The 20889-nt window shown below is 52.8% G+C and overlaps 2 protein-coding genes and 1 pseudogene across 7 annotated transcripts; all 3 read right to left on the bottom strand.

Annotated features, from left to right (window-relative positions):
• Positions 1-6506: 6506 nt before the first annotated feature.
• Positions 6507-20589, bottom strand: ABO (ABO, alpha 1-3-N-acetylgalactosaminyltransferase and alpha 1-3-galactosyltransferase). Of its 6 annotated transcripts, none has more exons than XM_036261059.1 (7): positions 19501-19662; positions 11422-11491; positions 10710-10766; positions 10078-10125; positions 9784-9819; positions 9179-9348; positions 6507-7612 (listed from the first exon to the last, which is right to left on the bottom strand). In XM_036261059.1, the coding sequence occupies exons 1-7, from the start codon at positions 19557-19559 to the stop codon at positions 6922-6924; spliced, it is 1131 nt and encodes a 376-aa protein (XP_036116952.1). In that variant the 5' UTR covers positions 19560-19662; the 3' UTR covers positions 6507-6921. The 6 variants fall into 6 exon arrangements, with proteins under 6 accessions (XP_036116952.1, XP_036116953.1, XP_036116954.1 ...); XM_036261061.1 differs by lacking the exon at positions 19501-19662 and adding an exon at positions 20131-20589 and having other exon boundaries at positions 6512-7612; positions 9179-9313; XM_036261063.1 differs by having other exon boundaries at positions 6514-7612; positions 9179-9313; positions 19501-19629.
• Positions 13359-14079, bottom strand: LOC118629922 (annotated as a pseudogene).
• Positions 14960-15244, bottom strand: LOC118629597 (small nuclear ribonucleoprotein G-like). Its single transcript, XM_036261065.1, has one exon. It carries the CDS (start codon positions 15196-15198, stop codon positions 14974-14976), a length of 225 nt encoding a protein of 74 aa, XP_036116958.1. The 5' UTR covers positions 15199-15244; the 3' UTR covers positions 14960-14973.
• Positions 20590-20889: the final 300 nt, after the last annotated feature.

Here is a 20889-nt window from a genome sequence, read left to right as displayed (position 1 = left end):
CCTTCATACTGCCTCTAAGGTCTGTAACAACCGGGGGGAACGGAGAGGGCAGAGCAACAGAAAGACAACAGGAGAACTACCTTGTGCTAGCGAAGGCCCTTCAAGGGGACACTGGTCCGAGGGACCGAGGCTCTAGGGGACAACCTCCTCAGTCAAATCCTCCTGGCTCCTGCTTCCAATGCAAACAAATGGGCCACTGGACGAGACAGTGCCCAAACCCTCGCCCCACGCCGGGGCCTTGCCCCACTGTCACTGCGAGGGCCACTCGGGAATTGATTGCCCCAAACAGCAAAGGGCATTTGGGTCGACGATCCCCAACAATGCCCCTCCTAGGGCAGTAACAGACTTTCTGGGACTGGTGGCAGAGGACGGAGGAGGCCCTGGGACACCGGCCCCAGTACACATCACCAGCAGTGAGCCCAGGGTAAACCTGCGCGTAGCAGGTAGGGAAACCTCCTTCCTCATAGACACTGGGGCCACCTTCTCCACCCTCTCGGGATTTAATGGCCCTCTCAGCTCTTCTCAAACCTTCATAGTGGGGGTCTCAGGTCGGCGCTCCTGCCCCCTTATCACCCCTCCTGTAACTTGTATCTTAGAAGGAACTTCATTTACACATCAATTCCTAGTCATGCCCCAGTGCCCCACCCCCCTCCTAGGATGGGGTATCTTAAGCAGATTCCATACTACCCTCCAACTCTTCCCTCCAAGGAGACCTACAACCGTTTCTCAAAATATCAGAATATTCTGCTTGCTGGACGACAACCGCATCCCTGATTCCTCCGATTCCCCCCCTTCCTTTCCCATTTCCCCCTCTGTTAATCCTCAGGTCTGGGACCCTAGCCAGCCCTCCATAGCTACTCACCAGATCCCCATCAAAATATCCCTTAAAAACATCTCTCTCTTTCCTAATGTACCCCAGTACCCCATTTCTCGAAAACATCGACAGGACCTAAAACCCCTCATCTCCAAATGTTTAGCCTCAGGACTCCTAATCCCCACGAACTCTCCCTACAACACTCCAACCCTCCCTGTCGTCAAGCCAAATGGCACCTACCGACTCGTACAGGACCTGTGCTCTATTAACTCAGCCGTCCTCCCCATCACCCTGGTAGTACCCAACCCATATACTATGCTCTCTACCATTCCCGCTAACACCTATCATCTATGCTACTGTAGAGCCATCTCCCACCCGACATGCAATCAAACTCATCAAATTACCTCTGACTTTACAAGTCCCAGGGGAACTTTCTTTGGTGGAACCACACTCCAACCAACCGCATCGACACCACCTCTCCGGGCCCATGTGTCCCGCAATCCTCGCCCCACAGCTTCTACGTTACACTGAGGGTGAGGGAGCCGGAACCCTTCAAACTCCCACCAGAAGCGGGCTACTTTCCTCCCATTTCTTGCAGGCCGCACCTTTTCCACCTCAGTAGCAGCCCTAGGAATTGGGGGGATCGGATTCGGACGCAGCCTTAAAATGACCGAACAAATCCAGGCCGATTTAGAACGAGGTTTCGAGAACTCAGCAGCCTCTCTAGCCTCCCTACAACAACTCACCTCCCTAGCAGAGGTCGCCCTCCAAAACCGACGGGCCCTGGACCTCCTCACCGCTGAGAAAGGAGGTACCTGCCTTTTCCTCCAAGAAAAATGCTGCTACTGTATCAAGGAATCAGGTATGGTAGGGAAAAATACTAACTCTCTCCGAAAACTCCAGGAGAGGCTCCGCAATCGCAGGCCCGAGGAAGCATCACCACTAAGCCAATGGTGGCCAAACCCCCTCTTTAACATCCTACACCCACTTATAACTCCACTGATAGTAATTTCTCTCCTCTTGCCGCTTCTCCCAAGTTTTCTGAAACTTCTACGTGCACGGGTGACCGAGCTCGCCAGGGTCGTCCACCACCGACTTCTACTCCAAACTTCCACCCCACTACCCCAGGTGACCCCCCAGGAGGGGCAACCCAGAGGGAGAACAGCAGGAAGGAGCTACAGAGGCCCTCCCTAGGGGTCAACCCAGAGTTCCAATCAACACAAACTTTTTTCCAATTTATATGAACTAAGAGTCGGGAGATGTTAGCTCTTAACCTCCATATTACTGCCCTAAACCTCTCATCCCAGAAAACCAAAACCCATCACTCCAGCCAGGCGGAACGAATGCCGGAACCACCCTAACCCATTCAAAATTGCAAACAACGGTTGCTTGACAAGAAAAACAAGTTTCGGGAGACCTCAGGCCCGACCAATCAAAGCCGACCACATCTCCTCGGCTGAACGACACCCCCCCAGTCCTAAATTTAAAAATCCTTAGTCTGTACAAGCCAGTTGCTACTCCTTCCTTAGAGGTAGTCCTGCAGGCTAATTCCCAATAAACCTGCACTTCTAGGGACCCTGCACCGCCTCGTTCTGCCTCGTTCTTACACTGAATTCCTTTAGAATTAATTATTGTACTATAACAAACATCTGTTGTCCTTGTAATAAAGCCTTTAAAAATAAAAACTAAATAATGTACTTTACTCCATAGATGAGTAATAAATGGAGAACACTGAGCATATGACTTTAACATTTTTAGAATAATAAGTCATACATGCATTGTTTAAAATGTAGACATCACCCTGGCCAGTTTGGCTCAGCAGTAGAGTGTCAGCCCCCAGACCAAAGAGTCACGAGTTTGTCCCTGGCACTGGTTGTGGTCATGTGGGGTGCAGCCAGTCAATGTCTCTCTCTCTCTCTCTCTCTCTCTCTCCCTCCCTCCCACTCTATCTGAAGATAAATAGAAAAATATCCTCGGGTGAGGATTAAAAAACAATGTAGACATTACCTCAAGAAGATAAGAGCCTTACAAGTCCCGTCCCAGAGGTGACCATCGTGAAAGGTTTGTGGGTATCTCTCGGACTCAGCTCTGTTCTGTCTCCTCTGTCCGGCCACAGGCAGGCTCATTTACATGTATGTGTCTGCCTGTTGAAATCACATGCTTGTGGTCTAACAACTGGGATCCCCGATGCAGAAGGTCAGTCTACGTGTCTCACCTAAGAGGACCCTTGAGGTCTAACTGTCACACGTAGACACCCCTGCCAGAGGAGGGCAGATAAGGAGAGAGCAGGGGTATGAGGAAGGCACGGGTCCAGGGGGAGACCCAAGACGGGCAGAGCAACTTCCTTGGGACAAAAAGTGGGTCACCCCAGGCGACGTGAATAAGGCGGCCTGTGCAGGACAGACACTGGAGGACTCCACACAGAGAACGGAGCGGTGTCCCACTCATACTGGTAGGAAGGACGAGGGTGGGTGCCAGGGCTGGGGGCGGGGCTTCGTGGTGGTGGGCGGGGTTTCCACGGGGAAGTGAGGCTGCGTAGAACCACAGCCTTTCACAGCTGCACAGCCCCAAGAAATTCTGCAAGTCGACCAACCACAGAAGAAAAGAACGCTGCTGCCGTGTGGCTTCCCTGTGTTCGCGTGGGAATGGGGACAGCGGGGAGAAGAAATGCAGCACTTCACACCAAGCACGGGCCTCTCCAAGGGGCACAGATGTCCTTTTGGAGCAAAAGACATGGGTTTTCTTAACAATTAGCAACATCTTATTGTCATCCAGAAATACTTGCTTTCAGTCCAGAGTGAACTGAGAGTAGCCTGAGGTGACGGGAAGGGGCTGTCCTGCTCTCTAAGGGCAGTGGGCAGTGCCTTGGGCCCGACGGGCTGCCAGGCGCCCACCATGAGGGTCCTGCCTGATACGACCTCCCCTCCACCTCCTGCCACCAGGAGCAGGACAGGACCCTGGAAGAGAGGTGATCGGGGCTAAAGCGGAGGTCGGGTGCCCAGCTGCCCTGGAAGTGACTTCATCTGGGACCCCTTGTTTGTCAAGAGGGCTGGGCCCACCTGACTCATCCGAGCTGAGGGGCCTGAGGAGCCTGGCGGGCAGCTGATGGTCATAAAGGTTCCAATCCACTGGGGCAGTAAAAGGTCTGAGCCGGCGGGAGATCACATCCGCAACGCAAGGCCAACGCAGAGCAAAACGATTTTATTGCGCGTGTCTGGAAGCAGGCGGGCTGAGCGGAAAAGGGATCAGCCTCGAATAACAGTTGGGGTGTAGGTTATATACTCTACTTCTAGCTTCCTGCAGTTCCCGCTGGCCCGTTGTCCACTTTGCAGTAAGACTGGTCTGGTAGCTCATCTGGCTTCTGCTGGGTGAGTCATTGTCTTGCAAATAATCCAGATAATCCTTATTTGTATTCAACAGAAGCTGAGCAAAGGTCATGCAAGCATCACAATTTTTCAGTTTCCGCCTTTTGCAAACGTTTACCTTTACCTTTTAAAACATTACTAACCCTTTCATTCCATTTCACAATGATGATAAAAAGGGAAAAGGGGCGAAGTTTCTCTTTGTCTACTTCCTGCAGGTGTGGGGTCTTCATGGACTCCTAAAAAGAATTTGTTAGATAACGTTTTGGGGAATGGGGCTAAAGGGTCCTTTTACCTGTGCTACAACAAATTGTCCAACTGTCTGGTTGACTAGAATTTATAGTCGATTTTGTACAACCCTAGTAATCAGGCGCAAGAGGCAGGGTCCGAAAGCAATAATAAAACTAAAGCTGGGGGCCCTATGAAGGGGAGAAGCCAGCAGAGTTTAGGCAAGGCTGCTTCTACACTGGTCCAGATAGGCTGGGCTAGGAGATCCTGGCTGAATTCCTTTAGCCACTGGGCATTGTCTAGAATTCATTGTGTCCTCTCCTCGACCTGGCCGGTTGAGTTAACACAGAAGCAACAACATGTATTTGCTATCATGGATAGACCTCCTTCTTTGACCAGTAAATAGTCTAGTGCATATGCGATTATCTATTACTATGCAGGCAAGAGAGTTGAGGGATTTTGACAGAAGTTTGAAAATTTCACCTGTATCTCTACCTTGATTGGCCACGGTGGTGGTTATGTTTTTGCTGTTGTTGTAACCCAGGAGAACCAACCTCACTCGGACACAAAGTAATTTCGAATATTAGGAGCTTTATTACCTGCACAGGGACTGCAGCCCCGAACTCAGGGGGAGGGTTGCTTATATAGGACAGGGTTTACTCAAGAGTTTAGCAGAGCAAACAAGCTACGTGTACAGAAGCGAATATCAGCAGTTAGCAGCTGCAAACGTTGTTTATTTTATAGTTCTTAATATTTATTAGACCCCAGCCTTGCATGTCTCATTGTCCCGTCTGGCATCTCCTGATTAATTAAGCTCATGGTCAATACCCTTGTGGTCATGGCTGATGCATACCTTCCTCTTCAAGAATTTTTGCAAAAACAACTCGGGTTCAAGGAACCCAGGAGAAGTTCCTTCTTCTAGGGGATGGAAAATTACTGGGTTATAAAAGCTGTTATGGCATCATAACTAATTGCTCCCATGAGGCCCCCAGTGGTCATTGCAGCTATGACTCCGGCTGTGAGGAGTCCGACACCCCTTTTTGCCCTATGCTGGCTTCCGGGTTCAGGGCTGGATGAGGTTGAATTAAGGATGAGGGAATGGAGTAAGGTATTGGCTGGGGTGACATATCCTTCTGCCTATTAGCCACCCTGTTTTGCTGAGTTGAGGCATTGAATAGCAATCCCTCCCTGGGGCAGAAATGTTAAGTGCACCTAAAACATCATTCCCGCTGGTAAGCAAAGTAGTCCCGTCATATTTGGGCCTAGGGAGGTGTTTGATCGACCCTAATGAAGCTGGGATAATTAAACCATCATAGAGGGAGGAGAGAGCTAGTGCCTCCGGCAGAACTGCACCCTGGATAGTGACTAATTTCCCTGGTATGATGTCTCTGGTATTGCATGAGTCCCTCTGAGCTTGCACATACAAACCCCATTGCAGGGTCAGGCACATCATGAGCAGTTAGATTACAGACGCCCCTCGTAAGGTTATGGTGAGAGATAGTATACGTGGTGCCCGCTCGGTATGTTTTTTTGCTGAGAATCAACATCAAGGGAGTTTTTGCCCTTCTGCTCCACAGGAGGTTTCTGGCCTCCCTGAACTTGCCTTAAGACACCTGCATTTTGGATCGACAGGTGTACACTCCCCACCTGGCACTGTCCCCAGAGCAGGTGGTGCCCAGCTGGTGCAGCCCAGCTCTTGGTGCCAGAAGCGAGAGTCCCTTGGGGCTCACCGCCCCTATCAGTGAAAAAAAGATAAGAGCAGCCCTGGTTGGTTTGGCTCAGCAGTTAGAGCATCAGCCTGTGGACCGGAGAGTTCCGGGTTCGGTTCCTGCTAAGGGCACGTAACTTAGTTGTAGTTTGTCCCCGGCCCTTGTTGGGGTCAGGTGGGTGGCAGCCAGTCGATGTGTCTCTCTCACATGGATGTTTCTCTCTCTCTCTTCTCCCCCTCTCCCTCGCACTCTATCTGAAGATATCCGGCTGAGGATGTGATCGATCCCGGTTGAACAGGAGGCCCAGAGGACTCTGGGGGCCCGTGGTTGCCCCTGATTCAAGATCCTCACAGACCTCCCAGGTTTCAGCACCAAATAAAGGTCTGAGCCGGCGGGAAATCACATTCACAACCCAAGTCCAAAACGATTTTATTGCATGCGCCTGGGGGCAGGCGGGCTGAGCGGAAAAGGGGTCAGCCTTGAATAACAGTTGGGGTGTAGGTTATAGACTAGGCTTCTAGCTTCCGGCAGTTCCTGCCGACGTCACCTGCCTGGCCCATTGTCCCCTTTGCAGTTGACTGGTCTGGAATCTCGTCCTGCATCTGCTGGGTGAGTCGTTGGTTCCAGATGATCCAAAAGGCTGTTACTCGGCAACAGAAGGCTGAGCAAAGGTCATGCAAGCAACACATTTTCACAGTTTCTGCTTTTTCAAGCTTTTACCTTTCCTTTGAAAACATCACTAACCCTTTTGGGTAACACCCTAGGTAGGCTGGGTCCCCCACAGCCCCCCTCAGCCCTCCTCCACCCCTCAGCGGTTGCGGATTTCCTGATGGTTCTTGGGCACAGCCACGTATCTCAGCTTCTTCATGACCGCTGGCCAGCCCAGCAACTGCTCGTCCCACAGGTACTCCGGGGACAGCACCTTGGTGGGCTTGTGGTCCAGCAGGTACCTGTTCAGGTGGCTCTCGTCATGCCAAACGGCCTCGATGCCGTTGGCGCGGTCAGTCGTCATGGCCTGGTGACAGGCCGTGGTGAGCCGGTGAACCTCGGACACCGACCCCCCAAAGAGGCCCCCCAGGTAGTAAAAGTCACCCTGGTCCATGGGGATGTACGCCTGTGACTGCGGCCGGCGCTCGTAGGTGAAGGTCTGGCGAGTGGCCCCATAAAAGCTGGGGTGGAGGGTGGCGAAGAGCGGGGACAGGATCTCCACGCCCACGTGGTCACGGAAGCGCATGTCCACGTCCGTGCACACCAGGAAGGCCACCTCACGCAGGAAGCGCCTCGCACAGAAGTCACTGATCATCTCCATGCGGCGCATGGACACGTCCTGCCAGCGCGCGGCAGCGGGGACCTGGAGGACCACCAGGCGGCGGCCCTTGCGCAGGGGCACGCGCGGCACGTCCTGCGGCCGATCGGTGAAGATGTAGTAGATCACCCGGTGCCCCACCATGAAGTGCTCCTCCGCCGTCTCCAGAAACAGCTTCAGGAAGACCACATACCTACAGCGACAGGAGAGGGACGGGCAGGGCGTCACTGTGGAGCCACCAACCCTGGGGCCCTGGAGCCTGAGCACCTTCTTCAAGGAGCAGCCACTTTCCTGGCCTGGCCTGAGCCAGTGCCAGCGGGGCCTCCCTAATCCTCTGCTCCCAAAGATGGGGGCCGTCAGCACCCCATCCTATGAAGGAGGGCCCGAGGCTCAGGTGGTCGGAGCAGGAGCAGCCCCTGGGCCAGCAGAGTGTAGAGATGAGGGGTTGGTGGACGGACGATTTCTAAGCTTGTGATGTGCATTCTCACAACCTGGCCAGCCTAGGATCAAAGTGAGTGGGTGGACAGACAGGTTTGACTGGAAGGTAGGAAAACCGCCTTGGGTGCAAATTAATGCCTCATTTGCATGTGTATAAGATAAGGTTTGCGTGACAAAGGTGGGAACACTGCCTTGCGTGGCCAATGAGTTGTAGGACTCAGGACCTTCTGGGTTCGTTATTTTTTAGCTTTGAAGTCTCTTTCCACCATAAAACCTGAGAGACAAGGCTAGGCCATCTCAAGGAAATAATTTACGTAGATCCACATGTAACTTGGGGAACCACTCTGCAAATAAATTGGGCTGCATCCAGAGGTCTGAAGCATTTGCTCCCTTGCTGTGCTCCCCCTCACTCCTACCGGCGTGTGCTTGTAGTGCATTCCGTTGTGTCAACTCCCAGAAGGCCTAGAGAGATGGCAGCAGAGCTGGAGCGGGGTCGCACCCTGTGCTGTGGTCCTGGGAGGAGATCTGCCCACCCCCCACCCTTACCTGGCCTCAGCTGAGCACCTCCTGGCCCAGCTTGAACCCAGGAGGGCCAAGCCACCAGTACCCTCATTTTAAGTGGGGGCTCCACACTGCCTTTTCTACCCCTAAGGGTCCTCCCTCAAACACTGCAGGGTGTCTTGCTGACAGGGTCCCCAGCAAACTGCTGGTAGTCCCAAGAGGGGTCCCCCATGAACTCACCCACCTCCTGCACTATGGACCGGGTCCAGCACATGGGGAGGGAGGGAAGAGGTGGACCCCAGGAAAATGAGAGAGCTTGCTTTGGCCCCAACTGCAGTCCAGGGTGCAGGGTCAGGCCCAGTTCATAGGTCTCCCCCACCCGGGGGTGTCTTCTTCAAATGCCTCTGATGGCTGGTTCTCTCCTGAGGTCTCCCAGGGTCACCTGCCCCACCGTGAGGACAGCCACAGTGTGCTGAGCCCCCAGCGACCCTGACTTTCTCGGGCAGCACTGAGGTGCCTCCCCTGTGCCTGCCCGGCACGTGGCCGGTTAGTGAAGTCCTCACAGGGAAGGTGAGCACAGTGGCTGAGCAGGGCACACGCAGGTACCCCCACCCGCATGCTGAGATCCAGCCCGACTCCAGAGCTCATCCCGAAAGTCATGCCGGCCCCTGCCCTGTGAATGCGGGCTCTGGGCTTTCACATCTGCCGCTCTGGGGGACAGGGCAGGACCCCCCCACTCTGCCCTGGACACAAAGACAGACCCTGATGGACCTGTCCCTTCCACCTCTGGTCTCTGCCCTCTGTTGTGCCACCTCCTTACTTTTTGATGGCAAAGATGGTGAGCCCGACGGTGACGTTCTGGAGCCGGAACTGCTCATTCAGGATGTCAATGTTGAAGGTGCCCTCCCAGATGATGGGGGCTAGCCAGGGGGTCAGGACAAGGACATCTCTCCTTCTGCACCGCGAGAGGGCACCATGGCAACGTGTGAGCTGGCAGGAGGGTAAAGACGCGCGTCCCCTTGCTCACCGCCCACGGGGCACCCCCACTCTGCCCATCGCCTCTGCGCCCGGGGCTGACCTCCTTCCAGAGGACTTGGCATCCGCAGGAAACCTACCAGGTACAAACTGTGCAGATCCCCTCCACGGACCAGATACTGCACCCTGGGGACCCCAGGGGCAGCCGGGACCCAGCCAAGCGGGAGCCCCTGCGAGGAGGCCCCTCACCCTCTGCGCTTTCTTGGGCGAATGAGGGGCAGGAAAGAGGAGAGGGGGCCACAGGGAGGAAAGGCAGAGAAGCTCTGGGGGCGCCAGGCCCGGATCCAGGCGGCCCAGAGGGAGGATGGGCAGAGCCGGTTCCAGGGGAGATTCCAGTGGGACTTCCCTGCAGTGTCGCGAGTGACGGTGAATCCCAATCAATGTACTCACGAGGGTGTCAGCGCCCGGGGCTGGGGATAAACCATCCTGCAAAACAGCAAGCGTGGCCTGAGTTTCCGGAAGCTCTCTGCAGGTCCCTCGCAGGGGCAGGGGTGGCGGCGGAGAGTGACTGAGGCCTCTGCCTTCCGCCTGGAGGAGTGCCCGGGGCTGGAGCAGGGCCGTCGTCTCCGGGGGAGCACAGGAGGACAGATGGCCTGTCCCCAGAACCCCCGCCTCTGTCTCCCACACACCCTTCGGCTGGAGGGCAGGCGTCCCGCCGGGAGGACCCAGAGGAAGTCACTGTACCTCGGTAATTTCACAACTTGCTGGCCGGCTGGCTTTGTAGCAACTTCGCTGCGGAGTGAGAACAGAGGGCTTTTAGCAGGACAACTCAGGGCCACGCTCAGGGGATGGGGTGGCCTGGAGTGAGGACACGGACTTCGTCTTAAACATGCCCTCCCTGGGCAGTGGGCTGGTGCTGGCCTGTGTCCCTGCATGTCTAATTCGGGGACATGAGACACCGCAGTCGGAGGAGGGGTGCCCTCTGCTGAGCCGTAGGGCCCGCGTTCACCAGCCGCTGCGGAGCCGAGACCGAGCAGGTGGTGGTTTAAAGGTGTCGGCGCGCTGACCCTCCTCGCGTGAGGTGGCCCGATCCCTAGCCCTGCACATGGCTGGCCTCGGTTTCCAGATTCTAACCAATCAAATGCTGATGCTGTAGATTTCTACAGCCCGGTCCTCAAAGGGATGCAGCTTTGTGTCTCTTGAGGACACTGATCTGGGAACCACCCAACTAGCTGATACAAGGCGGGGCTGGCCCGATGCCGAGAGCAGGAGGAGAGAATAGGTCCGGCAGGGGGCTCAGTGGGTGCAAAGACCCATAGAGCACAAACCTGGACCCAGGCTGTCAGGGGCGTGGACCCCGCCCTTCACGCACTCACCCTGCTCCTCCTGGTCTGGTCCCCAGCACCGGAATTCTTGGGCTCAGGACCCCAGCGCTGCGGAAGAGCCCGCCCCAGGGCCCTTGTGAGGAGCACGGTCCTGGGACGGCCTGGGACCTTCTCCAGGGACAGCAGGCGGTGCACCCAGGTCATGGGCCCAGCGCTCCCAGAGCAGCTGCTGGACCTCGGGCAGGGCCAGGGGAATTCTCCCCAAAGCTCAGGGGACTGGGCCCAAGGAGGGCCAATTACCGGGGCCACCGCTCCCCTGTGAGCCCCTGCCGCCGCTGGAGGGGTCCCTGTGCACGGCCAGCCGGTCCGAGGCTGCCCAGGGACAGGTTCCTGGCAGGGTCCCCGCCCCCAGTAGAGCGGCCAGGTGACCTCCTCCCTGTGGCAGCACCTGCTCCCCCTGGAAGCAGCTGACAGCACAGCCCCTCCGCTGCCCGTCCCCACTCCCGGCCGCGGGGACTTCCCGGCCTGCCGCGCCTCCCCACTGGTGGCGTGGGGGGAGACGGCTCCTCACAAGGTGAGGCCTCAGTAAGAGGGAGTGTGAAGCTTGGGACCATCGGTGGGGCCTGAGGCGCCTGTCATCTGTCCCGTCATTGCTGTTGTGATCCGGGGACCGGGGACAGCTCCGGGGCAACAGAACCTGCTTTGCTCCTGCTGCTGCTTCTCCCAAGCCCGGCAGACCCAGAGGGTCCCGCAGGCTTCTTACCTGAGGAAGACCAGGACGAGCACGGTCAGGAGAAAGGCCAGAGGACGAAGGGAGCGGCACTTGGACTTTTCTGGAAAACAGCGGTGGAGACCCGATCACCCACTCTCCTCCCCTCCAGGCCCGTGTCTGTCTCCTGGTGATGCGGGCGTCACGGTGCACGGGCCTGGGTCCCCCCAAGCCCCCCACCCTTGCAGGTGGGTTTGGAGCATCACCGGGGCCCCTGTTAGACCCTGCCCAAATGCAGACATTTCTCCTCTCTCCCTGCGAGGGGCAGCTGGGTCTCCCTCCCAGCACCCCCCCCAGGGGGCCCCTGACTCCCAGGTACCCGGCCCCCCCATGGCCTCTTTCCACTGAGCACCCCCTTTCCTTGGAGACTGACAGGACCCCCTGACAGCACTCTGTACGTCCAGTGCTGACCCCACCAGGGGCGGGGAATCACTTGCTTCCATTTTGAAAGACTATTCCATGTTTCCTTCTAAAAGTCTTTAAAATATAGATTTAGCCCGGCCGGTGTAGCTCCGTGGTTGAGCGTCACTTCTTAGTTGTTTGGAAGAAAAATGCATAGTAAGAAGATTATTTAACTAAAACTAAATTCTTTATACCTTCCCCCACGCTACAAGCACTCTTATCATTAAATTCCGTTGTCTAGACACAACAGTGTGTTTGCTCAGGAACATATAATCACCTTCAATAGAAATAACTTGCTATTTCATAGTTTAATTGGCTCTTAAACATTTTCCCTAGGGAGAAAAACAAGTATTTTGTGTTAAGAAACTGGTGCCCCGCCGGTGTGGCTCCGTGGATGAGCGTCGACCCTGCACCAAGGGGTCGCCGGTTAGATTCCTGGTCAGGGCACATGCCCAGGTTGGGGGCCAGATTCCCAGTGTGGGGCACACAGCAGGTGGCCAATCGATGTCCTCTCTCATTGATGTTTCTATCTCTCCCTTCTTCTCTAAAATCAATAAAGAAAAAAAGACAGACAAACTGATAGGCTGCAGGAGTCCAGGTTAATCAGAGCTGAGGCAGCTGCGAGAAAAAAATGAACATACTACAACAATTTGACTTCATAAAAGAAATGACTAATTAAAATTTCACAAGTCTTCATGTTTGTGGTAATATATTAATGCGCAAAATATCAGAAATGCAAAGTATGAATTTTCCCCCTGAGGTTTAGAATAAACTATCAAACCTCTGTTTACTACATTTACATTTTTTTTTTTTTAAATCTTCACCTGAGGACATTTTTGCACTTATCCTCAGATAGAGCAGAAGAGAGAGAGGGAGGGAGAGAGAGAGAGAAACATCGATATGAGAGAGACACACTGAGTGGCTGCCACCTGCATGACCCCAACCGGGGCCGAGGACAAACTACAACCGAGGTACGTGCCCTTAGCGGGAACCAAACCCGGGTCTCTCTGGACCACAGGCCGACGCTCTAACCGCTGAGCCAAACCGGCCAGGGAACTACATGTACTTTTCTAAGCCCTCTCTGTTCAGCAGCACACACTATACAAGCACAGACACGCTAGTATTTTACCATGAGTATTCATTTTCATTTCAAACTAGTGACTCATACATTGTAAATGGATACAGTATACTACGGAAATGTATATACATAGCTGTATACATTTCATTTCCCTTATGAAACACTTAAGACCTTTCTAGTGGTAAATTTAATTTAATTTATTTATTTCTAGTGGTAAATTTTAGTCCACATATTACATAAAAAGAATCTTGATTTTTAAAATGAATCTTTTTAGTGCCATACATGATGGGTTTAATTGAACATGAGGCATAATGATAATTACATCGTGCTGTGTAAACTAATTCACAGCTATGGGAACATTTTTGGTTTTTAAAATATAACCAAGATGAGACTGCGTAGTTATGAGCAGTAAAATACTGGAAAACAGTGAATGAATCGGTAAGATGGTTGTTCACCAGTGGCCATTCATTATTTTGCTTTTAGGAAGCTGGAAGAAATTGTCTTCTTTGAGTTTCAAATGTTTTGGTAAATCTAGTCATTTCTTAGCTTCCCCAATGTCACCTTGAACAGCTGAAATTAGTGACTTTAGAATCCAAGTTCTCTTCCGGTCGGAGGTACCAACGGTGGTCACATGGAGGATTTCCCACAAACGTCCTCTCTGAAGGCATGATGTAAGTGTCCGTGGACTTTTGTATCGTTGTAGTGTGGGTTCCACCCTATGCTCACCACCATCTCATGGACAACTCCACTTCCAATACTGGCTCGTCCATAATAAATGCCAGTGGAGCCCTGGCCAGTTTTGCTCAGTGGTTAGAGCATCGGCCTGTGGTCCAGAGAGACCCGGGTTCAGTTCCCGCTAAGGGCATGTACCTCGGTTGCAGTTTGTCCCCGGCCCGGTTGGGCCCTGTGGGAGGCAGCCACTCGATGTGTCCCTTTCACGTCGATGTTTCTCTCTCTCTACCTCTCTCTCCTTTCTACTCTGTCTGAACAAAAAATGGAAAGATGTCCTCGGGTGAGAACAATACAATACAATACAAGACAGTGGATACATCAGCTGAAAGATTATCTACTACTTGTTCAGGAAAGTTAACTGTGGGAGTGCCCAGCTGCTTGGAGCCATGGCCAAAGCCCCACACCACTTGGCCGCAGCAGAAGTATGGCAGGTGCTTCATGATGTCCAGTCCACAGGGTGGAGCCGCCATGGAGGTGGTGCCAGGATCCCCGGACCAGCTGGGGACACACCGAGGGGAAGCCCTGCACGCTACTGACCCAACAGAGCTGCCTGGCCTGAAGTCAGTTTTAACTGTGATACAGTTGTCTAATTTATCTTTTCTATGATTTGAGCTTCCCCCCTGCGTCATCTATGACATTTTTGCAAACCCTGATGTCATGAAAAATTTTTTCAGAACTGTTATAATTTTTGTATATGGTGTGAAGAATTGAGGTTATTTTTTCTTTTTCTCTTTTTAATTTTTTCTTTGTTGATTATAGAGAGAGAGGAAGGGAGAGGAAGAGAAATATAAAAACATCGATCAGAGAGAACATCAGTTGGCTGCCTCCTGTATTCCCCCCACTGAGGGTCGGGCCCACAACCTGGGCATGTGCCCCGACTGGGAATCAAACCAGTGACCTCTGGGTGCATGGGTCAATGCTCAACCACTGAGCCACACCGGCTGAGCTCTTTTTCTTTTTCTATATGGATACCCAGTAGTTTCTGTCACTTGAATTAAAAATGTTTTCCTTTCCTCATTTTATTCTTCAGCACCTTATTGAAAATTATTTGTGTGTTGATCTATTTCTGGACCAGTGATCTGCAGGTCTATTCTAATACCAACCTGCACTGGTTACTGTAGCTCTAGACGAGGTCTTGAGATAAGGGAGTGTAAGCCCTAAACATGTGTCTTTCTTTCTTTTTTTTTTTTTTACCAATACAAAAGTTTATTTAACAAAAATTCAATGTGAAAATGGACACAATTCTATTTTTATATTGTAGTAAAGCAGGTGCTGTGGAGAGGGGACAAGTGAAAGCAGTTGATTTCTCCGGTGAACACAGCCATTCTTTATACTCATTCCCAGGCTTCTAACACGATGATGCTATTTCCTCGTATCACCACCATTCCAATGTTGTTCTGTTGCCCACTAGTTGCCATCTCCACACATTCATCTATCACAAGATTCATAAAGGGATCAAATCCCCGCAATATTCCTTGGACATGTCTGCCACCATTTAATTTCAATGACAACTTCTTGTCCATAAATTTTTTTAACTCGGGAGGGTGAGCTTTGCTCATTGTGTCTAAGAGAACTCGAAAACAGCTGCGAACGTAGTTCGTGGCCTCTCCTGCGCTCCTGCGGTATGCCCGGTGTTTTGCGTCTGACCGTGTTTTTCTTTTTCAAAATTGTTTTGGGTATTCTGAGACCTTTGCATTTCCGTGTATATTGTAGAATCCACTTGTCAATTTTTATAGAAATACCTTCTGGACTTTTGGTTGGGATTATGTAATTCCATAGATCAATTTGGAGAGAAGCAATAGTTTAACAACAGTAAGCCATCTGATCCATGAACATAGTCTATCTCTCCACTTGTTAGGTCTTCTTACATTTCTCTGGCAATGTGTTGTGGTTTTCATTGTATAGATATTGCTCTTAATTTGATACATTCATCCCTAAGTGTTTCATGTTGCCTGATACAGTTGTAAATGGCTTTTTAAAAATTTCTTTGTCTGATTGACTGTAGCAAGTATACAGAAATGCAGCTGATTTATGTGGTGACTTTGTATCCCCTAGCCTTTAGAGGCTGACTTAGTTGGGTTTATAGCATAACAAGATGTAATGTGCATGACAATAATAGAGCAAAGTGAAGAGCATGAAATGAAGGAATACTGAGCAAATAAGTATCATCAGACAACAACTCAAACACACAGAGAAACGGAGAGTAAGGCAAATGGCTAATATACAGTTTAAAAATAAAAGACTTCACAAAGATTTTCTCCCTTTTTGTCTACTTGAAGTAAAAGAAATAAGATTGTTTTTTTTTTTTTTATTTTTTTTATTTTTTTACTTTTTTTTTTTGTACAGATAGAGTGGAAGGGAGAGAGAGAGAGAGAAACATCGACGTGAAAGGGACACATCGAGTGGCTGCCACCCGCACGACCAACCAGGGCCGGGGACTAACTGCAACCGAAGTACGTGCCCTTAGCGGGAACCGAACCCGGGTCTCTCCGGACCGCAGGCCGATGCTCTAACCGCTGAGCCAAACCGGCCAGGGCAGAAATAAGATTGTTTAAAGTGATCATTGTAAGACAGTATTTCTGAGTTCATAACACATATTGAATTAACATATATGAAAATAATACTACAAACCACAAATCAGAAGGAAAGAAAGGAGCCATATTGAAGTTTCTGTATTCTACTGAAATTAAACTAGTAGTGAATGAAGTAAATTGCATAAATTAAAATGCACAGCCTCCAGAGTAACCACTATGAAAAATAACATAAAAAGATATCCTTGCCCTGGCTGGTTTGGCTCAGCGGTTGGAGCATCGGCCCACAGACCAGGGAGTCCCAGGTTTGGTTCCTGCTAAGGGCATGTACCTCAGTTGTAGTTTGTCCCCGGCCCCAATTGGGGTCGTGTGGGTGGCGACCACTCAATGTGTCTCTCTCACATCGATGTTTCTCTCTCTTTCTTCCTCCCTCTCTCCCTCCTAGTCTATGTGAAAATAAATGCAAAATGTCCTCAGGTGAGGATAAAAAAAAAAGACATCCTTAAAAATAGCAAAGGTATTGCCCGGCTGGTGTGGCTCAGTGGTTGAGCATCAACCCTGCACCGAGAGGTCGCTAGTTTGATTCCTGGTCAGGGCACATGCCCGGGTTGTGGGTCCAATCCCCAGTGGGGGGCATGCAGGAGGCGGCCAATGGATGTTCTCTCTCATTGATATTTCTATCTCTCTCTTCCTCTCCCTTCCTCTGTCTCTAAAAAATCAATGAAGAAAAAAAAATTTTTTTAAAGATCAAAGGTATTAAAATGATACTCTAGAAAATATCTATTTAATATGAAAGATCGTAAAATGCCCTGGCTGGTTTGGCTCAGCGGTTGGAAAATATCTATTTAATATGAAAGAAGATCGTAAAATGCCCTGGCTGGTTTGGCTCAGTGGTTGGAGCATTGGCCTGCGGACCAGAGAGTCCTGGGTTCGGTTCCCGCTAGGGGCACATACCAAAGGAAAAAAAAAAAAAAAGATTGTAAAAGAGTAAAAATTTGCAAAACACACAGAAAACCAATAGCTAAATGGCAGATGGAAATCCAACCACAGATAACATCGAACACGCCATCAAAGGCAGAAATTGTCTAAAGAAAAGCTTCCACTCTAAGCGGTCAACGGGACATATTTTAGAAACAAAGATACAAATAGGTCCCGTGTGCAAGGACAGTAAAAGATATACCCAGCAGGCAGTGACCATAGACCTAGAGGAACCGAATCCCTCCACATGTGGGCACCACATGACAGGGGTCGCGCTAGGAAATGGCTGTTAGGCGGTCTCGTGGCGCAAACCTAGCGCACCGCCCGGCTGCGTGCCGACCTGTTGCTCCCGGGCTACAAGCCTGTGTGGCGTGTTCCTGTACAAAACCACCCGAGGTGAAGCCATGGACGAGAGAAAACGATGCAAACCAGAGACGCAGTGTAGCACAGCAGTGCATAAACCAGGACCACGGCTGTTGACATCACCAAGGCTGATGTGCTCTACGTACTGTGTGTGCTACACTTTACAGGACAGGCAGGGCTGCAGGTTGTCTACACCAGCATCACCACACACACACACACACACTGGCTATGATGTCACTAGGAGATAGGAATTGGTTGGCCATTATAATCTCATGTTGTCTATGAGGCCCGCCATCGTCCGAAACACGGTTTGTCGTGATGCAGCTCATGACTGGACAGTGGCGGGTGCAGGGGCTGGGGGAGCAGGGGGGAGTGAGCCTTCAATGGGTGCAGAGTTCCAGTGTGGGAAAACAAACAGGTCCTGGAGGTGATGGTGGTGACGTTTGCACAGCAAGGGGAATGTACCAATGCCACTGAGCTGTGCACTTAACATGGTCGCGATGGGCAATTTTCTATTATGTGTACTTTATGGTAATAAAAGAATGGACGTTCCCTGCGTGGGGTCTAGCCTGCCAGGGCTACTGGTGGTGTGTGTTCTGACACTCCTGTCCCCCTCTCTAGACAGGACCTGGCACACACCAGCAGATCGCTGTGGACGGAAGCTCAGCCCACGCCTTGTGCAGCACAGCTGGCCCTAATTCAGGGCTGGGGGCTGGGCTGGGTTCTGGCATTTTCCATTTGACTTTCTGAGCCCCTTACTCATCTTCTGCTTCTGAAACAGAGCAGGCTGGCCCCGGTGAGCCCGAGGGTCCCAAGGGTCCCATCAGCTCACGTTTCGGTTAGGATGTACAAGGAACTCTCCTGTGCCCCAGCACGCAAAGTGGGTAGGACAGGCATGCTCTGGACCTGGACACGAGCCCAGGGAGGGAGGGAGCGCCGAGGGCTGGGCCCGTGGGCAAAAGTCAGACAGGGGAGGAGACGGGCAAGCAGGGAGGGGCAGATGGGCAGGAGCCATGGAGAATGACGGCAGCAGGGAACCACCTGCGCAGGAGCGCCCGGACTCTGCTCAGTTTTCGTGCCTTCTGGGCTATGAGATTGGGCTGGCGCTGACGCTGGTAGCCCTTCCCACCAGCCACCAGCCACCATCCACGCGTGGGCTCTCTGCTTTGGAAGGGCAGACTCTCAGAACTCTTCGGAAAATACGCACAAAGTTGAACAGCAAACACCTGGCACAGCCCTCTCAGCCAGACTGGGGACAGGATTCGGTCAGGGGGCCCTGCCTCAGGCCCAGTCCCATGTGTGTGATGACCCAGCTCCATAAAAAGGAGCGTCCAGCACGGGGGTTTCTCTTCTAGGGACACACGCACTCCTCGGGCACTGGCTTCCCCGGCCTGGCCCGGCTGGCAGACGGACCCTCATGCCCCCTCCTTGAAGGCTCAGGCAGGGCCCCACAGCCAGTCCCCGTCCTGAGCCCGGAGGGAACAGACAGAGGGATCGTGCCTGTCATTTCCTCCCTGGGCCCTCCCAGCGTCTCCCCAGGCCACTTCCTCCTGGCCCCTGGGCTGCGCAGGGACAGGAAAGCCCAGAACCCCGGGAACCCCTGGGAACCCCTGCCTTCCTGCACTGGTAGAGGTAGGGGAGACTCCAGGGACTGCAGTGTGGCCCCGCTGGGTTCGTCTTCACACCCATGACGCTGGGCATGTGCTTAGGACTGCCGTTCTGGAAGGTTCACGGGGGCTGCACTGTGTGCCAGGGCCTTGCAAAGGGTCCCAGATGAGAGAGCGAGTGAGCAGGGCCTGGGCCTGCGGCAGAACAGACACGCAGACAAGGCTCGGAGCCTTACCGCCCTGGTCACTGGAGCAGGGGTGGGCGCAGGCGGGCCAACCATGGGGCCTTTCCCTGAGCCTGCTTCTCAAGCGGACGGCACTGGGTCTTCCCTGAAGGGGTCCCGAGGACCCCAGAGCCATTTCCCCACCTGCCGCCACTTACTCTGGCAAGACAGACCTGGAGTGTCCCCAGGCTGTACAGGGACAGACAGCAGCCTCCATTTCTCAGCTGAAGAGGTAGAGATCACCTGCTGTGGGGAGGGCCGCCCACCCTCCCCAAGAATGTGGAGCAGACCCCACCTTCCTGAGCAGGGGAGGAGTCAGGGCAGGAAGGGGCCAGGTGATGATCTGTCCCTTCCTTTCCCCTCCCTCTCCCACGCCCCCCCCCCCCCCCCCCCCCCCGCAGCAGGTGCCCTGCGTTCCCCCTACCAGCGCAGGCAGTGTCTCTGAGCTCCTCAGAGGCCTGGACCTGCTTTCTCACAAACAGACTTCGCAAAAGGGGGGAACCCCCTTGCTGATCTCTGGCTTTGTCCTCTGGGCCCCAACAGGTAGAGAAAAGAGCCCAGGAGAGGGGGATGGGAGGAACTTCCACCTGCAGACTTGGGCCTGGCCACAATCTGTCTCTTACTTCCCTAGGCGCCATCATCATCCCTGCCTAAGTGCACGCGCGCGCACACACACACACACACACACGCACACACACACACACACGCAGCTTCCCAGACCCTCTGCTCCCACCCTGCCCGCTGTCCTCACCACGCCGGCTCTGGAGCCCTTGTCCCTCCCTGCTCACCTGTGGGGTCCATGGCTCTTCTGAGGACCCACAGGCCAAGTGCTTGGAGGCAGAGGCCAGGGATGGGAGGTGGAGGCCCGCCTGGCAGAAGCTAAGCACAGCGCAGCCCTCAGGTTCAGAGGAACAAAGTTCGATCCCTGCCCAGGGCACAGCCCCCACCTGTCCTTCCTGGGCAGGAGTAGCTTCAGCAGGTTCCTTTCTTTTCATTATCCTCACCCGAGGACATTCTTCCATCTTCTGTTCAGACAGAGTGGGAGGGAGAGAGAGAGAAACACCGACCTGAAAGGGACCCATCGAGTGGTTGCCGCCTGCACGACCTGTTACAACCCAGCAATTCTCCACCCCCTAGAAGAAGGAACTTCTGGGTTCCTTGAACCCGAGTTGTTTTTGCAAGAAAAATCTTGAAGAGAAAGGTATGCATCAGCCATGACCACAAGTATTGACCATGAGCTTAACTAATCAGGAGATGCCAGACGGGACAATGAGACATTCAAGGCTGGGGTCTAGTAAATGTGAAGAAATATAAAGTAAACAACTTGTGCAGCTGCTAACTGCTGATAACCGCTTCTGTGCACGCAGCTTGCTTGCTCTGCTAAACTCTTGAGTGACCCCTGTCCTATATAAGCAGCCCTCCCCCTGAGCTCGGGGCTGCAGTCCCTGCCCAGGTAATAAAGCTCCTAATATTCAATATTACTTTGTGTCCAAGTGAGGTTGATTCTCCTGGGTTACAACAAGACCCAACCAGGGCCGGGGACAAAC

This window comes from Molossus molossus, unplaced genomic scaffold (assembly GCF_014108415.1).
Source record: "Molossus molossus isolate mMolMol1 unplaced genomic scaffold, mMolMol1.p scaffold_m16_p_14, whole genome shotgun sequence".
Classification (NCBI taxonomy): domain Eukaryota; kingdom Metazoa; phylum Chordata; class Mammalia; order Chiroptera; family Molossidae; genus Molossus; species Molossus molossus.
This window is presented reverse-complemented; position numbering and strand designations above follow the sequence as displayed.

Coding starts and splice junctions, on each gene's coding strand:
- LOC118629597 (XM_036261065.1), bottom strand. CDS start 15,198: ATGAGCAAAGCTCACCCTCCCGAGTTAAAAAAATTTATGGACAAGAAG.
- ABO (XM_036261059.1), bottom strand. CDS start 19,559: ATGGAGGCTGCTGTCTGTCCCTGTACAGCCTGGGGACACTCCAGGTCT. Junction 9,349..9,783: donor CCCCGGGCGCTGACACCCTC/GTGAGTACATTG, acceptor CCCTCCTGCCAG/CTCACACGTTGCCATGGTGC. Junction 7,613..9,178: donor ACCATCTTTGCCATCAAAAA/GTAAGGAGGTGG, acceptor CTGTCGCTGTAG/GTATGTGGTCTTCCTGAAGC.